The 18860-nt window shown below is 34.7% G+C and overlaps 1 protein-coding gene across 10 annotated transcripts in view; it reads left to right on the forward strand.

The window, feature by feature from the left end:
• Window positions 1–18860, forward strand: part of SAMC1 (S-adenosylmethionine carrier 1) — a 46241-nt gene that overhangs the window by 24984 nt on the left and 2397 nt on the right. For all 10 annotated transcript variants that reach the window (XM_022039773.2, XM_022039778.2, XM_022039779.2 and 7 more), the window contains 3 exons: window positions 17607–17660; window positions 17764–17859; window positions 18004–18093. In XM_022039773.2, coding sequence (XP_021895465.2) covers window positions 17607–17660; window positions 17764–17859; window positions 18004–18093 — 240 coding nt within the window. The remainder of the gene's footprint in view (window positions 1–17606; window positions 17661–17763; window positions 17860–18003; window positions 18094–18860) is intronic.

Genomic DNA, 18860 nt, shown 5'->3' on the forward strand with positions numbered 1-18860 from the left:
TAGTTGGGACGTAAATGGCTTAGAAGGTGTTAAAATTTTACCAAATATATTATGAAATATTTTTATGTAATTATTAGTTGATTTCTTAATACTGCGAGTATAATTTATGTTTCTATATATAAATCTCTCTTCTATGTGTATATATCCCTAACTCTATGTAATGAAATACAAGAATTATTCAGTATTTTTCTTTCCTAACCCTTTACATAGTATCAGAGTTAGGGTTACGGTTAACGTTTTTGAAGTTAGATTACATCAGACCAAATAAGGGTTGAACAATCTATTCCTAGCGTTGGAGGAAGTCGACCACCGTCCTCCGACCAGTTCAGATCGTGGCCGGCACGATGTTGCATGCAGAAGAGGTGGAGGAAGCCTTTTCTCTCGTTTTTTTTTGTCTTCACGCGTCGAGTGAGTAGGAGGAGGCTGTTTCGCGTGCGTATCGCGTTCGGCCTGAAGTCAGAACCCAAAGAGAAGCTTGGCCAGCCTGGTCTTAGCAAGAAACCAGAAGGCAGGAGCAAAGAAAGCCGAGGCAAATCAGATCGCGACAGAAAGCTTTTTCCAATTTGGTGCAATTTGAGGTGATTTTGCGAGCTTTATTTTGGATTTGGGTTTTGTGGTGATTTCCAGCTGAAGGGAGGTATTTTTGTGGTTTCTGGCGGCGACGCATGACTTTCTGGTGGCGGCGTGTGTGGTAGCATAGAATCTTCGGTGGTGGCAGTGTGGTTCTCTTGATTTCCGTGTGTGAAAAAGTATTCTATTTTCTTAGAATTTCTGGTTCATTTGTAGCGTTTTTCGGGTATCTTTGGCTGTTGTGTTTTGGATATTCTAAGTGACATTTTTGTAATTTTCGAATTGAAATAGATGATAATATTATTTGTTATTACTGCTGTGAAGAGGGACATATAAAGTAGTACTGTAAGAAATTATAGAATCACAATTGGAGGACACAGACAGCTAATATTGTTGCTTCTACTGCTAGTTTATCTTATGAGAAAATTATTATGATTTCAGCTGACAAGTATGCTAAATTCACTCAGTATTAGGAATTTTTAAATAAATTTTCTGTTCTTACTGAATCAGAGAAAAAATGTCTTATCTCCTTCTCGAACAGATGAGTGATTGATTCTGGTGTTACATATCACATAACAAGTAATTCTAATATTTTTTCTTGTTTTCGATCACATGGAGCACCTTCTCCTGTAACCATTGCTGATGGGTCGATCTATAAAATTGTGGATTTTAGGACCACAAAATTAATTTCATCTATTAGCTTATAATCTGTATTAAGTTTACCTAAATTTGCATTCAATCTATTTTTTTTGTGTAAATTGATAAAGATTTAAATTGTTGTATTACACTCTTTCATGATAATTGTGTTTTTCAAAATCTTATGACGAAACAAATTATTGGTAAAAATAATATATCAGATGGTCTCTACATTCTTGATACCTACGTGCGTCGATCGGTTGTCTGCTTTAATGTTATCTCTCCATTTGAAGCACATTGTCAATTTTGATATCTTTCTCTACCTGTGTTGAAGAAAGTGTGTCTTAAGGTCCATTATGTATCTTCGCTGGATTGCGAGTCATATCAGTTTGCAATATATCACCGTAATCCGTCAGGTACAAGGATCAATAAATGAGTTGAGTTTGCTTTTGAGTTAGTTCAGTATGATATTTGGGGTCCCTATTCTGTTCTGTCAAAAATAGGTTTTAAGTATTTTATTATCTTTATAGATGATTTTTCTTGAATGACTTGGATATATTTTATAAAGAATTGTTTTGAAATATTTTTTCACTTTTGTACTTTTTGTGTTGAAATCAAGATACAATTCAATTTTTTTGTGTATGTATTGAGAAGTGATAATCCCAAAAAATATATATCAGACTCATTTCGAAATATATGACTCAACCCGAGATCCTTCACAAATTCTCGTGTGTTGATGCACCATCTCAAAATGGAGTCGCTGAGAGAAAAAATAGGTATTTACTTGAGACAGCTTGAACCCTTTTGCTCCAAATGCAAGTTCCTAAGCAATTATGGGTTGATACTGTTTCCACGATATGTTTCTTGATTAATTGTATGCCATCTATAGTATTTGATGGAGATGTTCATTACAGTTTTCTTTTTCCAAACAAATCTTTGTTTCCGGTGCAATTTGAGATATTTGGTAGCACCTGTTATGTTCGAGATGTGTGATCTAGTGTGACAAAATTGAACCCAAAGACCTTAAAATGTGTATTTTTAGGATATTCTCGCCTTCAGAAAAGATGCCGCTGCTACTCTCTAAATCTCAATAAATATTTGTATCAGCTGATTTGATTTTTTCAAAGAATACACCGTTCTTCTCTTCATTGTCCAAGTCTAAAAGTTACGGGGCGGATGATAAGTGACTCATCTATAGTTTCACACCAGGTGCCTTTACTGAGTAAACATATAATAGTTTTTTTTCAGATGGTATGCTTTTAGCTGAACTGAGTAAGTTGATGATAGTGTTAGTGTGCTTCTGCCTAACTACCACCACTAATTGTTCATATTTATTTTAGAAGATAACAAACTAATGATGCATATCTTGCACTAGGTTCATCGTCATCTTATTTTACCTCACAGGATCTTATCTTCCAATTGGTTTTCGTAAAGGTAAATGTCAGTGCACCACTCCTAAAACAATTTATCCAATTGCTAATTATCTTTCGTATGACCATTTGTCTCCCTTGATTACCTCTTTTATTACTTTTATAGATTCAATTTTTATATCCAAAACAATTAAGGAAGTTTTGAATCATTCTAGTTAGCATAATGCAATACTTGAGAAGATAAATATTTTCGATGAAAATCATATTTGGAATTTGGTGAATTTACTCAAATGAAAAAGGGTCGTGGATTACAAATGGATCTTTTTAGTCAAACTAAACCCAGATGGCTCAGTAGCAAAACTTAAAGGCATACTTGTAGTCAAAGACTATGCTCAGACATATGAGATTGATTATTTTGATACATTTTCTTTAGTGGCCAAATTTACATTTGTCCATTTATTTATCTCTATTGCGGCATCTCAAACTTGGTCCTTACACTAGTTGGATATCAACAATACATTCCTTCATGGCAATCTTTTAAAAGTGTATATGAAGCAATCACCTGGGTTTGTTGTTCAGGGGGAATATAAAAAAGTCTGTCATTTGAAGAAATCTTTGTATAGTTTGAAGCTGATTTTCTGTGCGTGATTTGACAAATTTAGTGAAGTAGTTTTAGAATTTGGGTTGAAGAAGAGCAGATATGATCATTCGGTCTTTTATAGACAATTAACAGCTTGTCTTATATTTCTTGTTACCTATATTGATGATATTGTCATTATAGGAGATGACTGCACAAGAATATACTCTTTTAAATCATTCTTACATACCATGTTTCACACCAAAAACTTGAATCGGTTAAAATACTTCTTGGGAGTAGAAGTAACAAGAAATAAGAAAAATGTTTTTTGTGTCAGATGAAGTATGTACTTGATCTATTTGCAAAAACTGAAAAGTTGAGAGTTAAATCATATACCACACTAATGGTACCAAATATACCTTACTAAAAATGATGGTGACCCCCTTGATGATTTGGAAAGGTACAGACGATAAGTTGGAAAACTAAATTATCTCACAATGACTCGTTTAGATATTGCATATCTTGTCAGTGTTGTTAGCCAATTTATGTCTGCACCTTATAGTCAAACATTGGTAGGCTTTAGAACAGATTTTGTGTTATCTAAAAGGTGCTCCAGAACTTGATATATTGTTTAGCAATTATAAGTACACTCACATTGAATGCTTTGTAGATACTGATTGGGTTGGATTTAAAATTGATAGAAGATTTACTATAGGTTATTGTGTTTTCGTTGGTGGAAACCTGATATCATGGATGAGTAAGAAGCAGACCGTTGTGTCCCGATCTAGTACAAAGTGCGAATACAGAGCTATAATCCTGTCCACATGTAAAGTCTTATAGATACAACACCTCTTAGCGGAAGTGAGTTTGATTTTCACTTCATTTGTGAGAAGCTTCAGGAAAACATGATTCCTACTAATTATGTAAAAACTGGGGATCAATTAGGTGATATATTCACAAAAACTTTGAATGGAAGCCTAATTGAATATTTTCGTAACAAATTAGGCATGATAAATATTTATACTTTATCTTGAGAGGGAGTGTTAAAATATTACAAAATATATTACGGAATATTTTTATGTAATTATTAATTGATTTTCTAACATTAATTGGTTTATTTATGTTTTCATATATAGATTTCTCTTTTTTGTATATATGCCCCTAACCTTATGTAATGAAATACAAGAATTATTTATTATTTTTCTTCCCTAACCATTTACAGAGGGGAATTCTCAAAATGCAGAAAATAAAAGAGGTACTTTCTAGGGTGGAACCAAGCATAGTGAAAATTCAGGATAGCAAAAAAGACAGTTGACTTTACGGAGCTTTCGTGAAGGTAGGTATAAATAGTAAGTATCTCATCAATAGGGGCATTTGGAGGTTTATTAATAATATGAGACAGTTGGTGGGCGAGTAGGGTGGATATGGTTGAGGAAGTATTTTCTTTACGATTGTACTTAATGTTGGGGGAAAAGGGGTATTGGTGGTTTATGAATATGCATGGGCCAAATAGGCCGCAACATAGAATTTTTCTTTGGGAGAAGTTGTCTTATTTATCTGGGCTTTATAGCCATTCTGGTGTGAAAGTGTACTATGTATGTCGATCTTGCATGGGGCAGGATGATAAAATTACTGCTTCCATGAGGGGTTTCAATGAATTTATTGAGGAGTAGGAACTGAGAGATTTGCCTCTGGCGAATGCCCAATTTACATGGTTGGTGAATAAAAAGGGGCTGTGTTCCTCCCGTTTGGATCATTTTCTAATCTCTGAATTGGGAGGACAATTTTCTGGAATCAGTTCAGGAAGTGCTACAACGACCTGTGTCAGACTATTTTCTTATTTTACTTGAATCTCATAAAGTTCAATGTGGGCCTCTCCACTCTAATCTGAAACAATGTGATTATAACACCTTGATTTTAAGACAAGGGTAAGGGAGTGGTGGGAGGAATAAGGAGAGAAAGGTGTGAGGGTAGTAAGTTCATGAAGAAATAGAAACATTTAAAAGATTAACTGAAAATTTGGAACAAGGAGGTTGTTGGTAATGTTAGATTAAGGACAACAAAAATTGTGGAAGAAATGAAAGATAAATAGGAAGGTCTATGCGGGCATGAACTCTGAGAAAGATGAATTAGGTTAACAGCTTTGGGGAATGATCTTGAGGAAGTGATTATGCAAGAGAAACATAGTTGGAGACCGAAGGTGTATCAAGCAGGTTAAGGAAGGAGATGCAAATATGTATCTGTTCCCTATAGTGGTCAATGGCAGGAGGAAGAGTATCATTCAGGACTTAGAGTTATAGAGTGGAGAGATTGAAAAAGATAATGGAGCTATAGGGAGAGTAACAGGCTTGATTGGATGTCTATTCATAGGGAGATAAAGAGAGCATAGAAAGACCTTGAGGAGGAGGTCCGGGGTGCATGTTCAACATGGGGGCCAGATAAGGCATCTGGTCTAGATGAGTTGTCGATAAAATTTTTTCTAACATATTAGGACATTACAAAAGTTGATCTTATGATAGTCTTTGAGGAATTTTATCTAAACGGAGTCATCACTAAAGGAATCAACTACTTTTATTTCTTGGATCCTAAGAACGAAAATTGTGAACTCAACTTTAGTGGCATACAATTATGCACAATGTTCCGGACTCTGGCCAGTCAAAAATGATATCACAAATCTGAGCCCTTGATTTCTCTTCAATCTCTATCCCTCCAAGATTTTGATTCCACTTACTCAGAGAAGAGCTTAGATTCTAAAAATAAAATATCTTCTTTGATCTACTCATGAGGCTCATGCTAACCTAAATTAATTGCTGAAAATTAAACACTAAAACTAAACCACTGCAAAGACATGCCCAAAATACCGAGTGAGTGTGTGATGTGTAATGGCTCAAGATGATTTTGGAAGATTTAAAGATCAAACAGGCAAAGACCAATGAAATTATTTTGAGACAACAAATCAGCCATTTACATTCTGCATAACTCTATGCAGCATGACAAAATGAAATAAATTGAAGTATATTGACACTACAGGAGGAGAAGTTAGATACTGGATTAATTTGTACTCTATATGTCTCAACTAATGGTCAACTTGCAGATCTGCTAACAAAGGGACTCAATAGTGCAGCATGACAAATTGGGAGTGAAAGGTGCACATTTACTAGTGTAAGGGGAAGTGTTGAAAATCTCCATTAACCATTAATGTTAGAAAAGTTTTCTTACCTTACTTGTAATATAGAATGCAGTTAGGAATGGGATTTGATTTGCTGTAATTAGTTTTCTGTTTTTCCTATCTGTAATCAATCTCTAACAACGATATGTAACCATGTATCCTCCATTTGAATATACAATCGATTTGCTTGGTCTCTGTAGATTTTTGAAGAAAAAATACTTTCTTTTTTATTTTTAATACTTTTTTATGGTGTTACACTTAAGATATATGAAGATTTAAAGAATGGAAATTCTACTTCTGCTTGTTATTTTTCATTGCCATAAGGTGTCAATTTATAGGAAACATACAACCAAATTCTAACAAAACCTAACAAATTCTAACAACTTTTTTAAGGAAAGGAGGAGTAACAAAATCTGTTATACGTCACCAACTTTGTGGTTACCTTCCCTAGGCTAATAACAACAAAAATAAAACTGAATTGATTCTTTTATTTTTTACACTCCCGTTCAATCTAGTTTACGTATATGTTGAGTAAATCTAGATTGGATGTTATGTCATCAAAAATCTTTTTTGGTAGAACCTTTGTTAGGATGTCTGTAATTTGTTGACTGGTTAAAATGTGCATGATTGTTTTAGTACCATCTTCTAACTTCTTTTTGATAAAGTGACGATCAATCTCCACATACTTGGTTCTGTCATGGTGTACAGGATTCTTGACCATACTGATGGTTGATTGATTATCACACCAAACTTTCATAGGAATGTTGTTAGGAACCTTCAATTCGACAAGTATCCTTCTTAGCCACATACCTTCACATATACCATGAGCAAGTGCCCTAAACTCAGATTCTGCACTACTACGAAATACAACTGACTGTTTTTTGTTGCGCTAGGTGACCAAATTTTCTCAAATATAGGTACAATATCTTGATGTAGACCGTCTGTCATTTATTGAGTCTGCCCAATCTGTATTAGTATAGATTTCAACATCTCTTTTCACTGTGTTTTGAAAGAACAATTCTTGTCTTGGAGTCAACTTTAGGTATCTTAGAATTTGATATACCGCTTTCATGTGTTTCTCAGTTGGTTGATTCATGAATTGACTCACTGTATTTACTGCAAAACTGATGTCGGATTTTGTATGTGCTAGGTAGATGAACTTCCCAACTAGTCTTGATACCTTTCTCTATCAACTGTTTTATCATTGATTTCGGATCCAAGTTTGGTGGTTGGATCCATAGGAGTGTCAACAGGCTTACTTCCTAGCATCCTAGTCTCATTCAGAAGATCCAAAACATACTTTCGTTGAGATATCGAAATTTCCTTCTTGGATCTAGCCACCTCCATTCCGAGGAAGTACTTTAGTACTCCGAGATCTTTAATTTCAAACTCTTTGGCTAAGAATTCTTTGAGCTTTTGAATCTCCTCAATATGATCTTCTGTAAGGATGATATCATCTACATATAAAATCAAGATAGCTTTCTGACTTGAGGTACAATGCTTGACAAATAGTGTATGATGAGATTGACATTGCTCATATCCTTCTCGTCTTACTGATCTTGTGAATCTATCAAACCATGTCCTTGGAGATTGCTTTAGACCATAGAGTGACTTTTTCAGCTTGTATACTTTCTGAAGACTGTCTGCTAGTTCAAATCCTAGTGGTATTTTTATATACACTTCTTCTTCTAAATCACCATTAAGAAATGTATTCTTTACATCTAGCTGATAGAGTGGCCAATCAAGATTAGAGGCGAGTGAGAGAAGTACTCGAATTATATTGTGTTTGGCTACCGGAGTAAATATCTCTTGATAGTCTATCTCATATGACTGAGTATAGCCTTTGACTACTAGTCGAGTCTTATACCGATTCACACTTCCATCTGTATTGTATTTAGTTGTGAAGACCCACTTGCACCCCACTTGGTGTTTTCCTGGAGGTAGGTCAATTAATTCCTATGTTCCGTTCTTTTCAAGTACCTTGATTTTCTCTTAGACAACCATCCTCCATTCAAGTATTTTCAGAACTTCATGGATTGTTCTAGACTCTAGTGAGCTACTGTCTAACTTGCACACAAAAGTATGATGTTCCAAAGACAACTTTTTAATGAAATATAGTTCTGTATAGGATGTTTGGTGCATGTCCGAGTCCCTTTTCTCAAAACAATAGGCATGTCAATGTCAGTATCTGTAGGAGGAATAGAAGTCTCATTATGTGTCAATTTCTGGGCACCAGGATCAGGGGTGGATTCATGGCAAGGCTTGGATGATTCAGGTGCCTTCTCTTTGTTTCTTCTAGTGTAGACACATAACTCATTAGTTGCAGGTACTGTGTTCTCTGTAATTGGTTTTGCTTCAGGTTCTTTATGTTTATGTGAGGTTGTAGGTTCAGGCTCCATAGAAGGTTTTTCTGGTGGAGGGTGACTCTGTGAATATAGAGGAGATATGCTTACATCCCACAACTGATATTCCTAAATAAATGTTTCCCCCTGAATATTAGTTGTGGGGTAAATGGTTGGTTTTCAAAGAATGTGACATCCATTGTGTTATAAAATCAATGGGCTTCTGGAACTTGACATTTATATCCTTTCTGATTAGCAGAGTACCCAACAAATATGCATTTAAGGGCCCTTGGGTCAAGTTTTCTACGGAGATGAGTGTGAATATGAACATATGCTGAACAACCAAAGACTTTGAGTGACAATGTGTTTAAGATATGAAATTCAGGAAAGGTTTGTGAAAGAATGGTGTAAGGTGATTGGAACTTTAGAACACGGGAGGGCATCCGGTTTATCAAGTAAGTAGCAGTGAGAACAGCCTCTCTCTAGAAAAATTTTGGTACATGAGTGGTGAACATGATTGATCTAGTGACCTCAAGAATGTGTCTATTTTTTTTCTCGACTATGCCGTTTTGTTGTGGGGCATGTACACGAGCTTTAGTGAATAATACCATGTTCAGTAAAATATTTCTCAAGGGTGGTTTCAAATTATTCACAAGTATTGTCGGATTTCAATACTTGGATAGTAGTATGGAATTATATTTGGATCATTGTATGGAATTTTTTAAAGAGATGTCCAACTTCAGATTTTTTTTTCATAAAAAACACCTAGATAATTTTTGTTTGATCATTAATAAAAGATACAAACCACCTAGTTCCGGTGATGTTGGTGACCCTGGAGGGTCCCCATACATCGCTATGAATTAATGTAAATGGTTTTGAGGGTTTGTACGGCAGACTAGGAAATGAACTTCGTACATGTTTAAAAAATTGACATATTTCATATTGAAATGAAATGTGATCTTTTCCTTTGAATAGTAAGAGGAACAACTTTTTTAGATACACGAAATTTGGATGTTCTAGTTTATAGTGCCACAACATAATATCATGGTCATTATTTGCAGAAACAGAGTTTGCACATACTGTATTGTGAGTTTATCTTCTAGAAGCAAAGATTTGAAGCAGGTATAGTCCTAAGCTCATCTTATCATTGCCAATCATTCTCTCCGAGTCCAAATTCTGAAATTCACACATTGTTAGAGACAAACTTGACAGCACAATTTAAATATTTATATAACTTGCTTACTTATAACAAATTACAATCCAGATTTAGAACGTGAAGAAGTGAGCAAATAGTCAAATTTAGAGACAAATTTACAGAAGCCATTCCTGTCACTTTTAAAAGGGACCCATCAGTAATTTTGATTGAATAATCTTCTTTACACTTGCTGTATTTTTGAAATATTGAGGCATCTCCAGTCATATGATCAGATGCTCCTGAGTTTACAACCCAAACCTGCCTTTTTTCTGAATAAGCAGACGAACCAAAATTATTATCTTTGTGTGCCACTGAAGCATTGACTGGGTAACTTTTTTGGGACAGCATGCACTGGAGAGCTTCCAACTGCTTAGGACTAAAGGGACTGCTCTCCACAGTAGCAGGTGGAATTTCTTCGACAGTCATGTAATTTCCCTGGTGCTTGTTTGAGTTTTCTGTCTTGAAGGGCTTCCAATCACTCGGCTTGCCCAACACTTTTCGCGTGTGTGCCCAAGCTTCCTACAATGGTAACATCAGGGTCTCGTCTTCTTCATACGAGCATCCGTGCTCGGGTTGTGAGCGCAGAGGAATTTCCGGCCTGGTGGGTGAGTTCGGCGTCTCCTAGCATGACCTTCCTTCGGCTTTCTTCTCGCCGAATCTTAGAGAAAGCCTCACGAAGACTCGACAGTGGCTTGATACTCAGTGTGCATCCCCGAACCTCATGGAGGTTTTTGTTCAATCCCAACAGAAATTTGAAGACTCGCTTCTGTTCAATAATTGATTTGAAAATTTTCGCATCTTCGGGACAGCTCCATCGATGCTCTTCGAAGATGTCCAATTGCTCCCAGTTGCGGGTCAAAACATTATAATATTAGGTTACGCTTAACTTAGCTTGCCGAAGATCGTGAAGAGTCGATTCTATCTCAAAGATGGCAAAGGTGTTCTCTTTGCTGGAGTAAAATTCCTAAGCCGCTTCCTAAATCTCATACGCGATCTCATAGAGAAGGAAATTCTCTCCGATTTTTGAAGTCATTAAAGTTATGAGCCACGACATGACCATGCTGTTTTCGATCTTCCATGTATGAGCATTCAGGTCAGTCGTGGGAGGTGTTATGATTTCGCCAGTGAGATACTTGTCGCCACCCTTACCTCGGATGAACAGCAGAACAGATGACGACCATTGAAGGTAATTGCTGCCGTTTAGTTTGTGTCCTGTGATAAAGGACGAAGACATTTCACCCCCACCGTTGTTGATGAGTGTGTGATGATAGGAACCCGAGGAGACCTCGCGTGGAGAAGGCGGAAGCTCACATGTGGCCATTTGTGACTTCGGCACAGCAGGAATGATTCTCTTGAATCAGGTATGTTTTGATACTATGAAGATTTAGAGAATGAAAATTCTACTTCTGCTTGTTATTTTTCATCACCATAAGGTGTGAATTTATAGGAAACATATAATCAAATTCTAACAAAATCTAACAAAACCCTAACAACATTTTTAAGGGAAGGAGGAATAACAAAATCTGTTATACCTACCAACTTTGTGGTTACCTCCTTTAGGTTAATAACAACAAAAATAAAACTGAATTGATTCTTTTATTTTCTACAGTATATGTAGAGAATTATTTCTATTCTAATAGAGTTCTAATTATATAAAATTACCGAAGAAATAAAATTCTAATTAATGAGATATCCTACTCAACACTCTCCCTCAAGTTGATATTACACATGCCCAACTTGCAGATAAGGTTTTGAAGAGATTTATTGTACAATCTTTTAGTGAAGATGTCTGCCACTTGTCGCTAGAAGACACATGATATAAGTGTAAAGAGCCATCAACCACTTCCTCTTTTATGAAGTATCAATCAATGTCAATGTATTTTGTCCTATAATGTTGAATTAAACTATGAGTAATGTTAATGTCTGCTTTATTGTTGTAAAACATGAATAGACTCTCTTCTTTAAACAGTTTTAATTTTTTCATTAGATTTTGCAAATATAGTAATTCACATACTCATTTGGTTAGTGCTCTATATTCTGTTTCACTATTGGAGTGGACAATTACATTCTGCTTCTTGTTTTTTTATGTAACCAAGTTGTCTCTTACGAGTATGCAGTAACCGGTAGTTAATCTTTTATCATCTAGAGATCCAGCTAATCGACATCTGTAAATGTTTCTATCTTAAGGTAGTCATTTTTGGAGAAGAATAAACCTTTTCAGGTATTGTAATATGCGAAAGACATCATGTAAATGAGTCTCGCGAGTATCATGCATGTACTGAATCACTAGGCTAACTGCATATATTATATCAGATCTGGTATGTGAGAGATACACGATTCTTCCAACCAATCTCTGATATCTTTTCAAGTCAACTGATGTACCACTATCTATTTGTACTTTGTGATTAGTTACAATGGGAGATTCTGCTGGCTTACAACTTATCATACCAGTCTTTGAGAGATCAAAATTTCTTTGTTAGATCTGACAACTTTAATTCCTAATAAGTACTATAATTTTTTTCATATTTTTTATTTTAAACTCTTGAGTAAAAAGTTCTTTTAATCGAATCATCTTCTTTGTATCATCTTCAGTTACCACAATATCTTTTATATAAATAATGAGAAGAATGACCTTACCTTCATGATATTTGATAAACAGGGTATATCAGCATTGCTTTGTTGATATCGTAAAGAGATCATAATTCTTCTAAATCTTTCAAAGGAGACTACTTCAACTCGTATAAAACATTTTTTACTTTGCAAACCTTCCCTTGTGTTTTTTCATCTTCAAATTTAAGGAAAATTTTTATATATATCTCTTCCTCTAAGTCTCCACCATGGAGAAAAATATTTTTCATATCAAACTGTTGTAAATTCTAATTAAGATTGGCTGCACAAGATAGTAGAATTTTGATTGTATTCATATTCGCGATAGGTGCAAAGGTCTCTTGATAGTTAACTCCTTATATCTGAGTAAAATTTTTAACCACTAATCTAGTTTTGTACATTTCAATGGACCCATCTGTTTTGTGTTTCACAATAAACAACCCATTTACAACCAACCATCTTTTTTCTCAGTAGAGGTGAAACGAGCTCCTAAGTTTCATTCTTTTTCAAAGTTTTCATTTCTTTAATAATGACTTACTTCCATTTGGGATCCCATAGAGTTTCTCTCCAATCTTCTAGAATAAATATAGAGGAACCAGATAAAATAAAGACTCTATAGGAGGGAGATGGAGAGTCATAAGAAACAAAATTAGATATACGATATTTAATGCAAGACTTGATTCCTCTAGATATATAATGTTTAGACATAGGATGTTTAATGCAATGAGTTTATCCAGATTATCAGATAAATAACAAAATTGAGGTAACTTATCATTATTTTTAAGAATTGAGGAAGATTTTTTATCTGGGTCAGACTGCGCAATTACTTTCTCTGCTTTAATTTTTCTTGAATGTCTTCAAGTTTGGTTTATCTAGGCGCCCCACATAATCTCTTTGAATGAAACATTTTTGAATTATAACTTTCTCATTGAATATAATTGTCAAAAGTTAATATATTAGGCATACAGACATTATCTCTTCTTTCTCACTCTCCTCCTGAAGAGGTGTTGGGTTTAGATTGAAATAAGGTTCAGAGTCCCTAAAAGTAACATCCGTACTCACAAAGTATCTTATAGATGGAGGATGATAATATTTGTAACATTTTTGAGTAGGATAATATTCAACAAATACACATTTAAGGGCACTGGGTTCTAACTTGCTCACATTTTTAGCATGAACAAAACAAACACATCCAAATACTTTTGAAGGAATAGTATCTGAATTTTTTCTTTCCAAAAACTTTTGAAGGACTTCTAAAATCGAGAGCTCTCAAAGACATTATGTTGATAAGGTAAGTAGTTACAAGAATTGCATCTCCCTAGTAATTTTTGGGTACATTCATGGTGAACATAAGAGACCGAATTACCTCTAATATGTGTCTATTTTTTCTTTTAGTGACTCCATTTTGTTCACTAGTGTAGGCACAATTTATCTAATAGATTATCTCATTAGACTCTAAGTAGGCAGGAAATCCACCATGCATATGTTTTGTACCGTTGTCTATTCTTAGAATCTTAACTTTAGTATCAAATTGTGTACATATCATTTTATGAAATGATTCAAAGCATGAGAACACATCATTTTTTGCCTTCAATAAATAAATCCATATTAATCTAGTACAACATTTAATGAAAATAATAAATCATCAATGACCAGATAAAGGAATATTTTGAGTAGGTTCTCAAACATCAGAGTGAATGGTCATAAAAGAGATATGACTTCTGTAGTTACTCACATGATAGGAACTCTTTCTATATTTAGTTAGCTTACATGCATTACAAATTAATGAATTTATGAAATTTTTTTAAAATAAACTGAGATATAATTTTTTTAGAGTAAAGAAAGAAGGATGTTGCAATTTTCGATGCAACTGTATGATTTCCTATTTGACCTCTGTATTTTCGAAGACAGCTTGATTCTCAATTACAATTTAATTTCTATTCAAGATATATAAGTCATCCTGTAGTTTATTAGTGTTAATCATCTTCCCTATTTGAAGATCTTGAATGATACAATAATCAGAAAAAAATTTAATTATATAGTTGAGATCTCTAGTGATGGTACTAATGGATAAGAGACTATTAAAAAAATTAGACACATGAAGAATTAAAGACAGAGTAATGATTGTAGTACTATTAATGGAACATGTTCTAGATACTAGAGTGTATAATCTATCTACTACACAAACATTTTCCCGTTTAGTATAAGGAAAATAAGTTAGGAAGTCTTTAAAAAAGCATGTCATGTGTTTGTTATCTCTAGAGTTTATAATCCAAGTATCAAAATTAGAAATAGCAGGGAGATAAATAATATATGATTTTACCATTTCTGACATACCAATAGTTGATGAATGATTAAATTGAGATATGATGCGCTTTAGGTTTTGAATCTCCTCATTTGAAAAATCTTGAATAGTTGATGAAAGTTTTTTCGAAGTAGGAACAATTAATTTCTTTACTCATTTAATTATTTAAAGTAACTAGATATAAGAAAAGAACAATACCCAGTAACGAAGAACGAACCTTCTAATAAGCACCAACAGATGCCAAAAAAGACACTGCAAACTAGAACTAGATATGTCTGACAAGGCGGCGGTTCGGCTCGGCTCAGCTCGGCTTGACTCAAGTGCAACAGACCAGATCGGGACTGCTCGGTGCACAGAGTGGTCAGATTAGTCATCTCCATGCGCGGTGAGATGCAGCGAAATGCTCATATCGTCGTAGAGCGTGACAATTGCTTGACAAACAGTTCTGAGAGGCGCGATTAGGCTCGGATCACGTGCGATAAGGCTTGATTTGTCCAATCCAAACTTTCTGGCGGCTGTGCGATATGATTTGAGCCAAATAGAGATTTCTAGCAGTGCGTGTGGCTCACACGTTTCTGCTGTTGGTGGTGTGTGTGGCTCACACTCGCGCAGAATTGTTACCAAATTCGGGGAGTAGGCCGACAGTGAGGTTGTGACTCCGTCTGAATTGGTGGTGAGAGTAGATCTTGATAGTTGATTACCAATTCAGCCTATTGTGCTATTTTAGGGTTTGAAAAAAATTATAAAATTAGAATCCTAAAATAACCTTATTTTGCATCTGATACCATGTAGATTTTTGGAGAAAAAATATATATTTTTTTTATTTTTAATACTCTTTATGGTGTTACACCTATAATCTATATAAGGAATAATTTCTAGTTTAATAGAATTATAATTATATGAGATTAATGAAAAAATAGAATTCTAATTAATGAGATATCCTACTCAACATTGTATTCTACTCAACAATCTCTAAAATTATGCAATAGACAGTAGCAACCCTTAAATCAAACCATGTATCTTAGCTACAATAAGCAATTAGACACCTAGCAGAAAAGGCAACACTCCATAAAGCTTTATTCTTGTTACTTCTTTATACAATTACTGAAATGGGCAGCAAAGAGCCCCTCTAAAGTGGATGTTAGAATGTAAATAACGAAGTCGGCTCTTTCCTATGAACTTAAATATTGGCATAATTACTCATCCAATCAACAATTGAGAATTCTTTTTTTTTCAATAAAAAGTTGAGAAGTAACACATGAATATATTGGGCAAGATATGCAAGATGTTGATTATTGTCTTGAATAAACTTCTAGTTTTTAGCTTTGTTGTGCGAGAATATGGGATATATCTTCCTCCGTAGTATTTCCTTACATAAATTTTCTTATGTTCTGCTAGTTTCTTGTTAGTACACACTTAGCTCTTCCCTTTGTTGAGACGATGAACCTATAAAATATCCATAATTTTTTTTTCTTTTTTGATAACACATGTTTGTTGTTTTTTCAACATATAATAGAGATGATATTTCCTTCAACATAGTACACAGAGTCAGGTTAGTTTAACAAAAGAAAAAAGAAAAAAGCAAAAAAATGGTCAACCTATCTAAACAAGAAAAAATCAACTTGTTCCAAACACTAGACAAAATTCATAGTCGTAGGTCTTGGGCAGATTCTTTGCCAGTGGTTTGCACCAACATCCCACATGCTATCAGTCACTGGCATGTGAGACTCACACACTATTTGGACTGGACTCCACAAACAAATTTGGCATGGCTTGAGAAAGCCTGGTGACTTTTTTTTTGTTCTTGTGTGACATGTTCTTGTCCAGTTCAATTTTTGTATATCTCTTCGATTTTTTGGGTAGGGAGTTTCTTGTTTTATATTTGAGTAACGTGATTTTGTTCGGTAAGCATATTCAGATTTTTTCCTTTTTCTTTTTTCTTTTTGTGTGGTTTCCCCTGTTTTAGGGCGTGTTAATGAATACTTGCGTTCTCCTAAAATTCTTCCTTGATCCTGTCCCAAGCCTCCTTGTCAGTTTTATAAGAAATTTTGGTCATGTCCTATACATGATGCTTTATTTGAGTCATGGTTGGTTTGACTCTCAAGTCTCATGTGAAAGGATTTTCTCCTACTTCAATGGTCTTCCATTAATCAGTTAATTGATAGTTCTTTCCATTAAAAATGGGTGGTGAAGCTGATTCTAAACAGCCAAAGGTCATGTTCAGTGGGTTTTGGTGTTTTTTTTTTCCATGAGTTTTTGCCTCAAAAACTCCTCTTCTGTCCCTCTTAGAGCTTGTTAATTTTGATTCCATATGTTGATGGTATGCCAAAGAAGAGAAGAAATTGATGCAGAAAAAATTGAACGTGTTCATTGAATTTGCCTTAAATATAGAAGATCCAAGTTTGTTCATTGTAGCTATTCCTAAGAATAGAGAAAATACTTTGGTTACAGCCTTAAGTAATTTGGATGTTTCATATGATTTCTATGAAAGCTTGTTCACTAATACAGTTTGAAACAACTAACTGAGCAAAGACTTAAAGATTACAACAAAGATGGAAGCCATAACAAGGTTTGACAGCAAAAATGTCAAACTTGTCTTCCTTTTTCTCACTAACACCATGAAACTAAGAAGTAAAGGACTCAAATCTGAAGTAACCCAATAAAAACTTTTAAGTGTCAAAAGATAACAAGTGCATGTGTGTGTGTGAGAGAGAGAGAGTTTAATGCGCTTTATAACCTACAAGCATATCAGCACTCAAGAGTCTTGAAATGCCCCGTATATTGACCTTGTCAACACTGTCCAAGAACCCTATAAAGTTTTGAGCTCTTGGTCAGACCGCAGGTGCCATTGGGGGAATTGCTGCCTCTCTCATCCGGGTTCCAACAGAGGTAATTTTTTCAATATGTTGAATTTTGATACTTATAGCTGCTGTAATAGCTTCTTAAAAAATATATTAATTTCTCTTTTATGTTTTTCTCCAACAATGCTCAGGTTGTTAAGCAAAGGATGCAGACCAGACAGTTTACCTCCGCTCCCGATGCTGTCCGTCTTATTATTGCAAAAGAAGGATTTAAGGGCCTTTATGCAGTATGCAATCCTTACCTTCATAATTGCCTCTTTCTTTTCTTATCCCAACTACCTTGCATACTTACAACCTCCCAAGTTCTTTCACTCCCCGTCAATTCACCCTTGTGCTTATTATTTTTTCTCTGTTTAAATCTTTGGTTCTAGGGATATGGCTCTTTTCTGTTGCGAGATTTACCATTTGATGCCATCCAATTTTGCATCTACGAGCAACTTCGACTGGGTTATAAGAAAGCGGTAAACTTCTTTAATAGCACATGAAATATTCACACCTCTATTCTGCACTTTTCACTAGCTCTATGTTGCTCAGAGTATTTAATTTCAGCACCATAATTGTGTAAGACAGGATATGATTTGGTGGTGATGTAGGATATTTGTCTGAAACCTGATGTCTGTGTTGGATATTTGATGATCCAAAACTAGAAGTCATGATATAAGATAATAAGAAGAAGAGGACAAAGAATATTAGGTTGGAAGCTAGAAAAGAAAATAGAATATTAGGTTAAATACTTAACTACTTATACATAACTGGTTAGGATCAAACTCATTTCTTTCATTTCCGCTAAAAGTATGATATCTGTTATTTGTTTGTGCTGAATATTGTGTGTTATATATATATATGAGATCATCTTAACTTCCTAAAGGCTAAATATTAGTTTCATCATTGTTTATGTCAAACAAATTCAAACACCTATACCCAATTGTTTCTCCTGTTAACCAAGTCCATTTATCTTTTAAGTGTAAAAATTAAGTCAAGTCAAGTTACTTAGATCCATACGCATATTGCACTTGCATCCCAGTGAGAGCAAACTACACTATTGTTTTCAAAATTTCCATTTCCTTGGCTATCCTGTGTGCTATGTTGCTTCCCAGTTATATCAATTTGGGTGCTCTGTTCCTTCTATATTCTATGAATGCGTGGTTGAATGGTATGACTGCAATAAAGCAGTTGATCTTGTTAGGTACAGATACCACACGACTGTTGGAAGTTATCTCAAAGCAGC

Source organism: Carica papaya, chromosome 6, assembly GCF_054855325.1.
Source record: "Carica papaya isolate Zhongbai chromosome 6, ASM5485532v1, whole genome shotgun sequence".
NCBI classification, from domain to species: Eukaryota; Viridiplantae; Streptophyta; class Magnoliopsida; order Brassicales; family Caricaceae; genus Carica; species Carica papaya.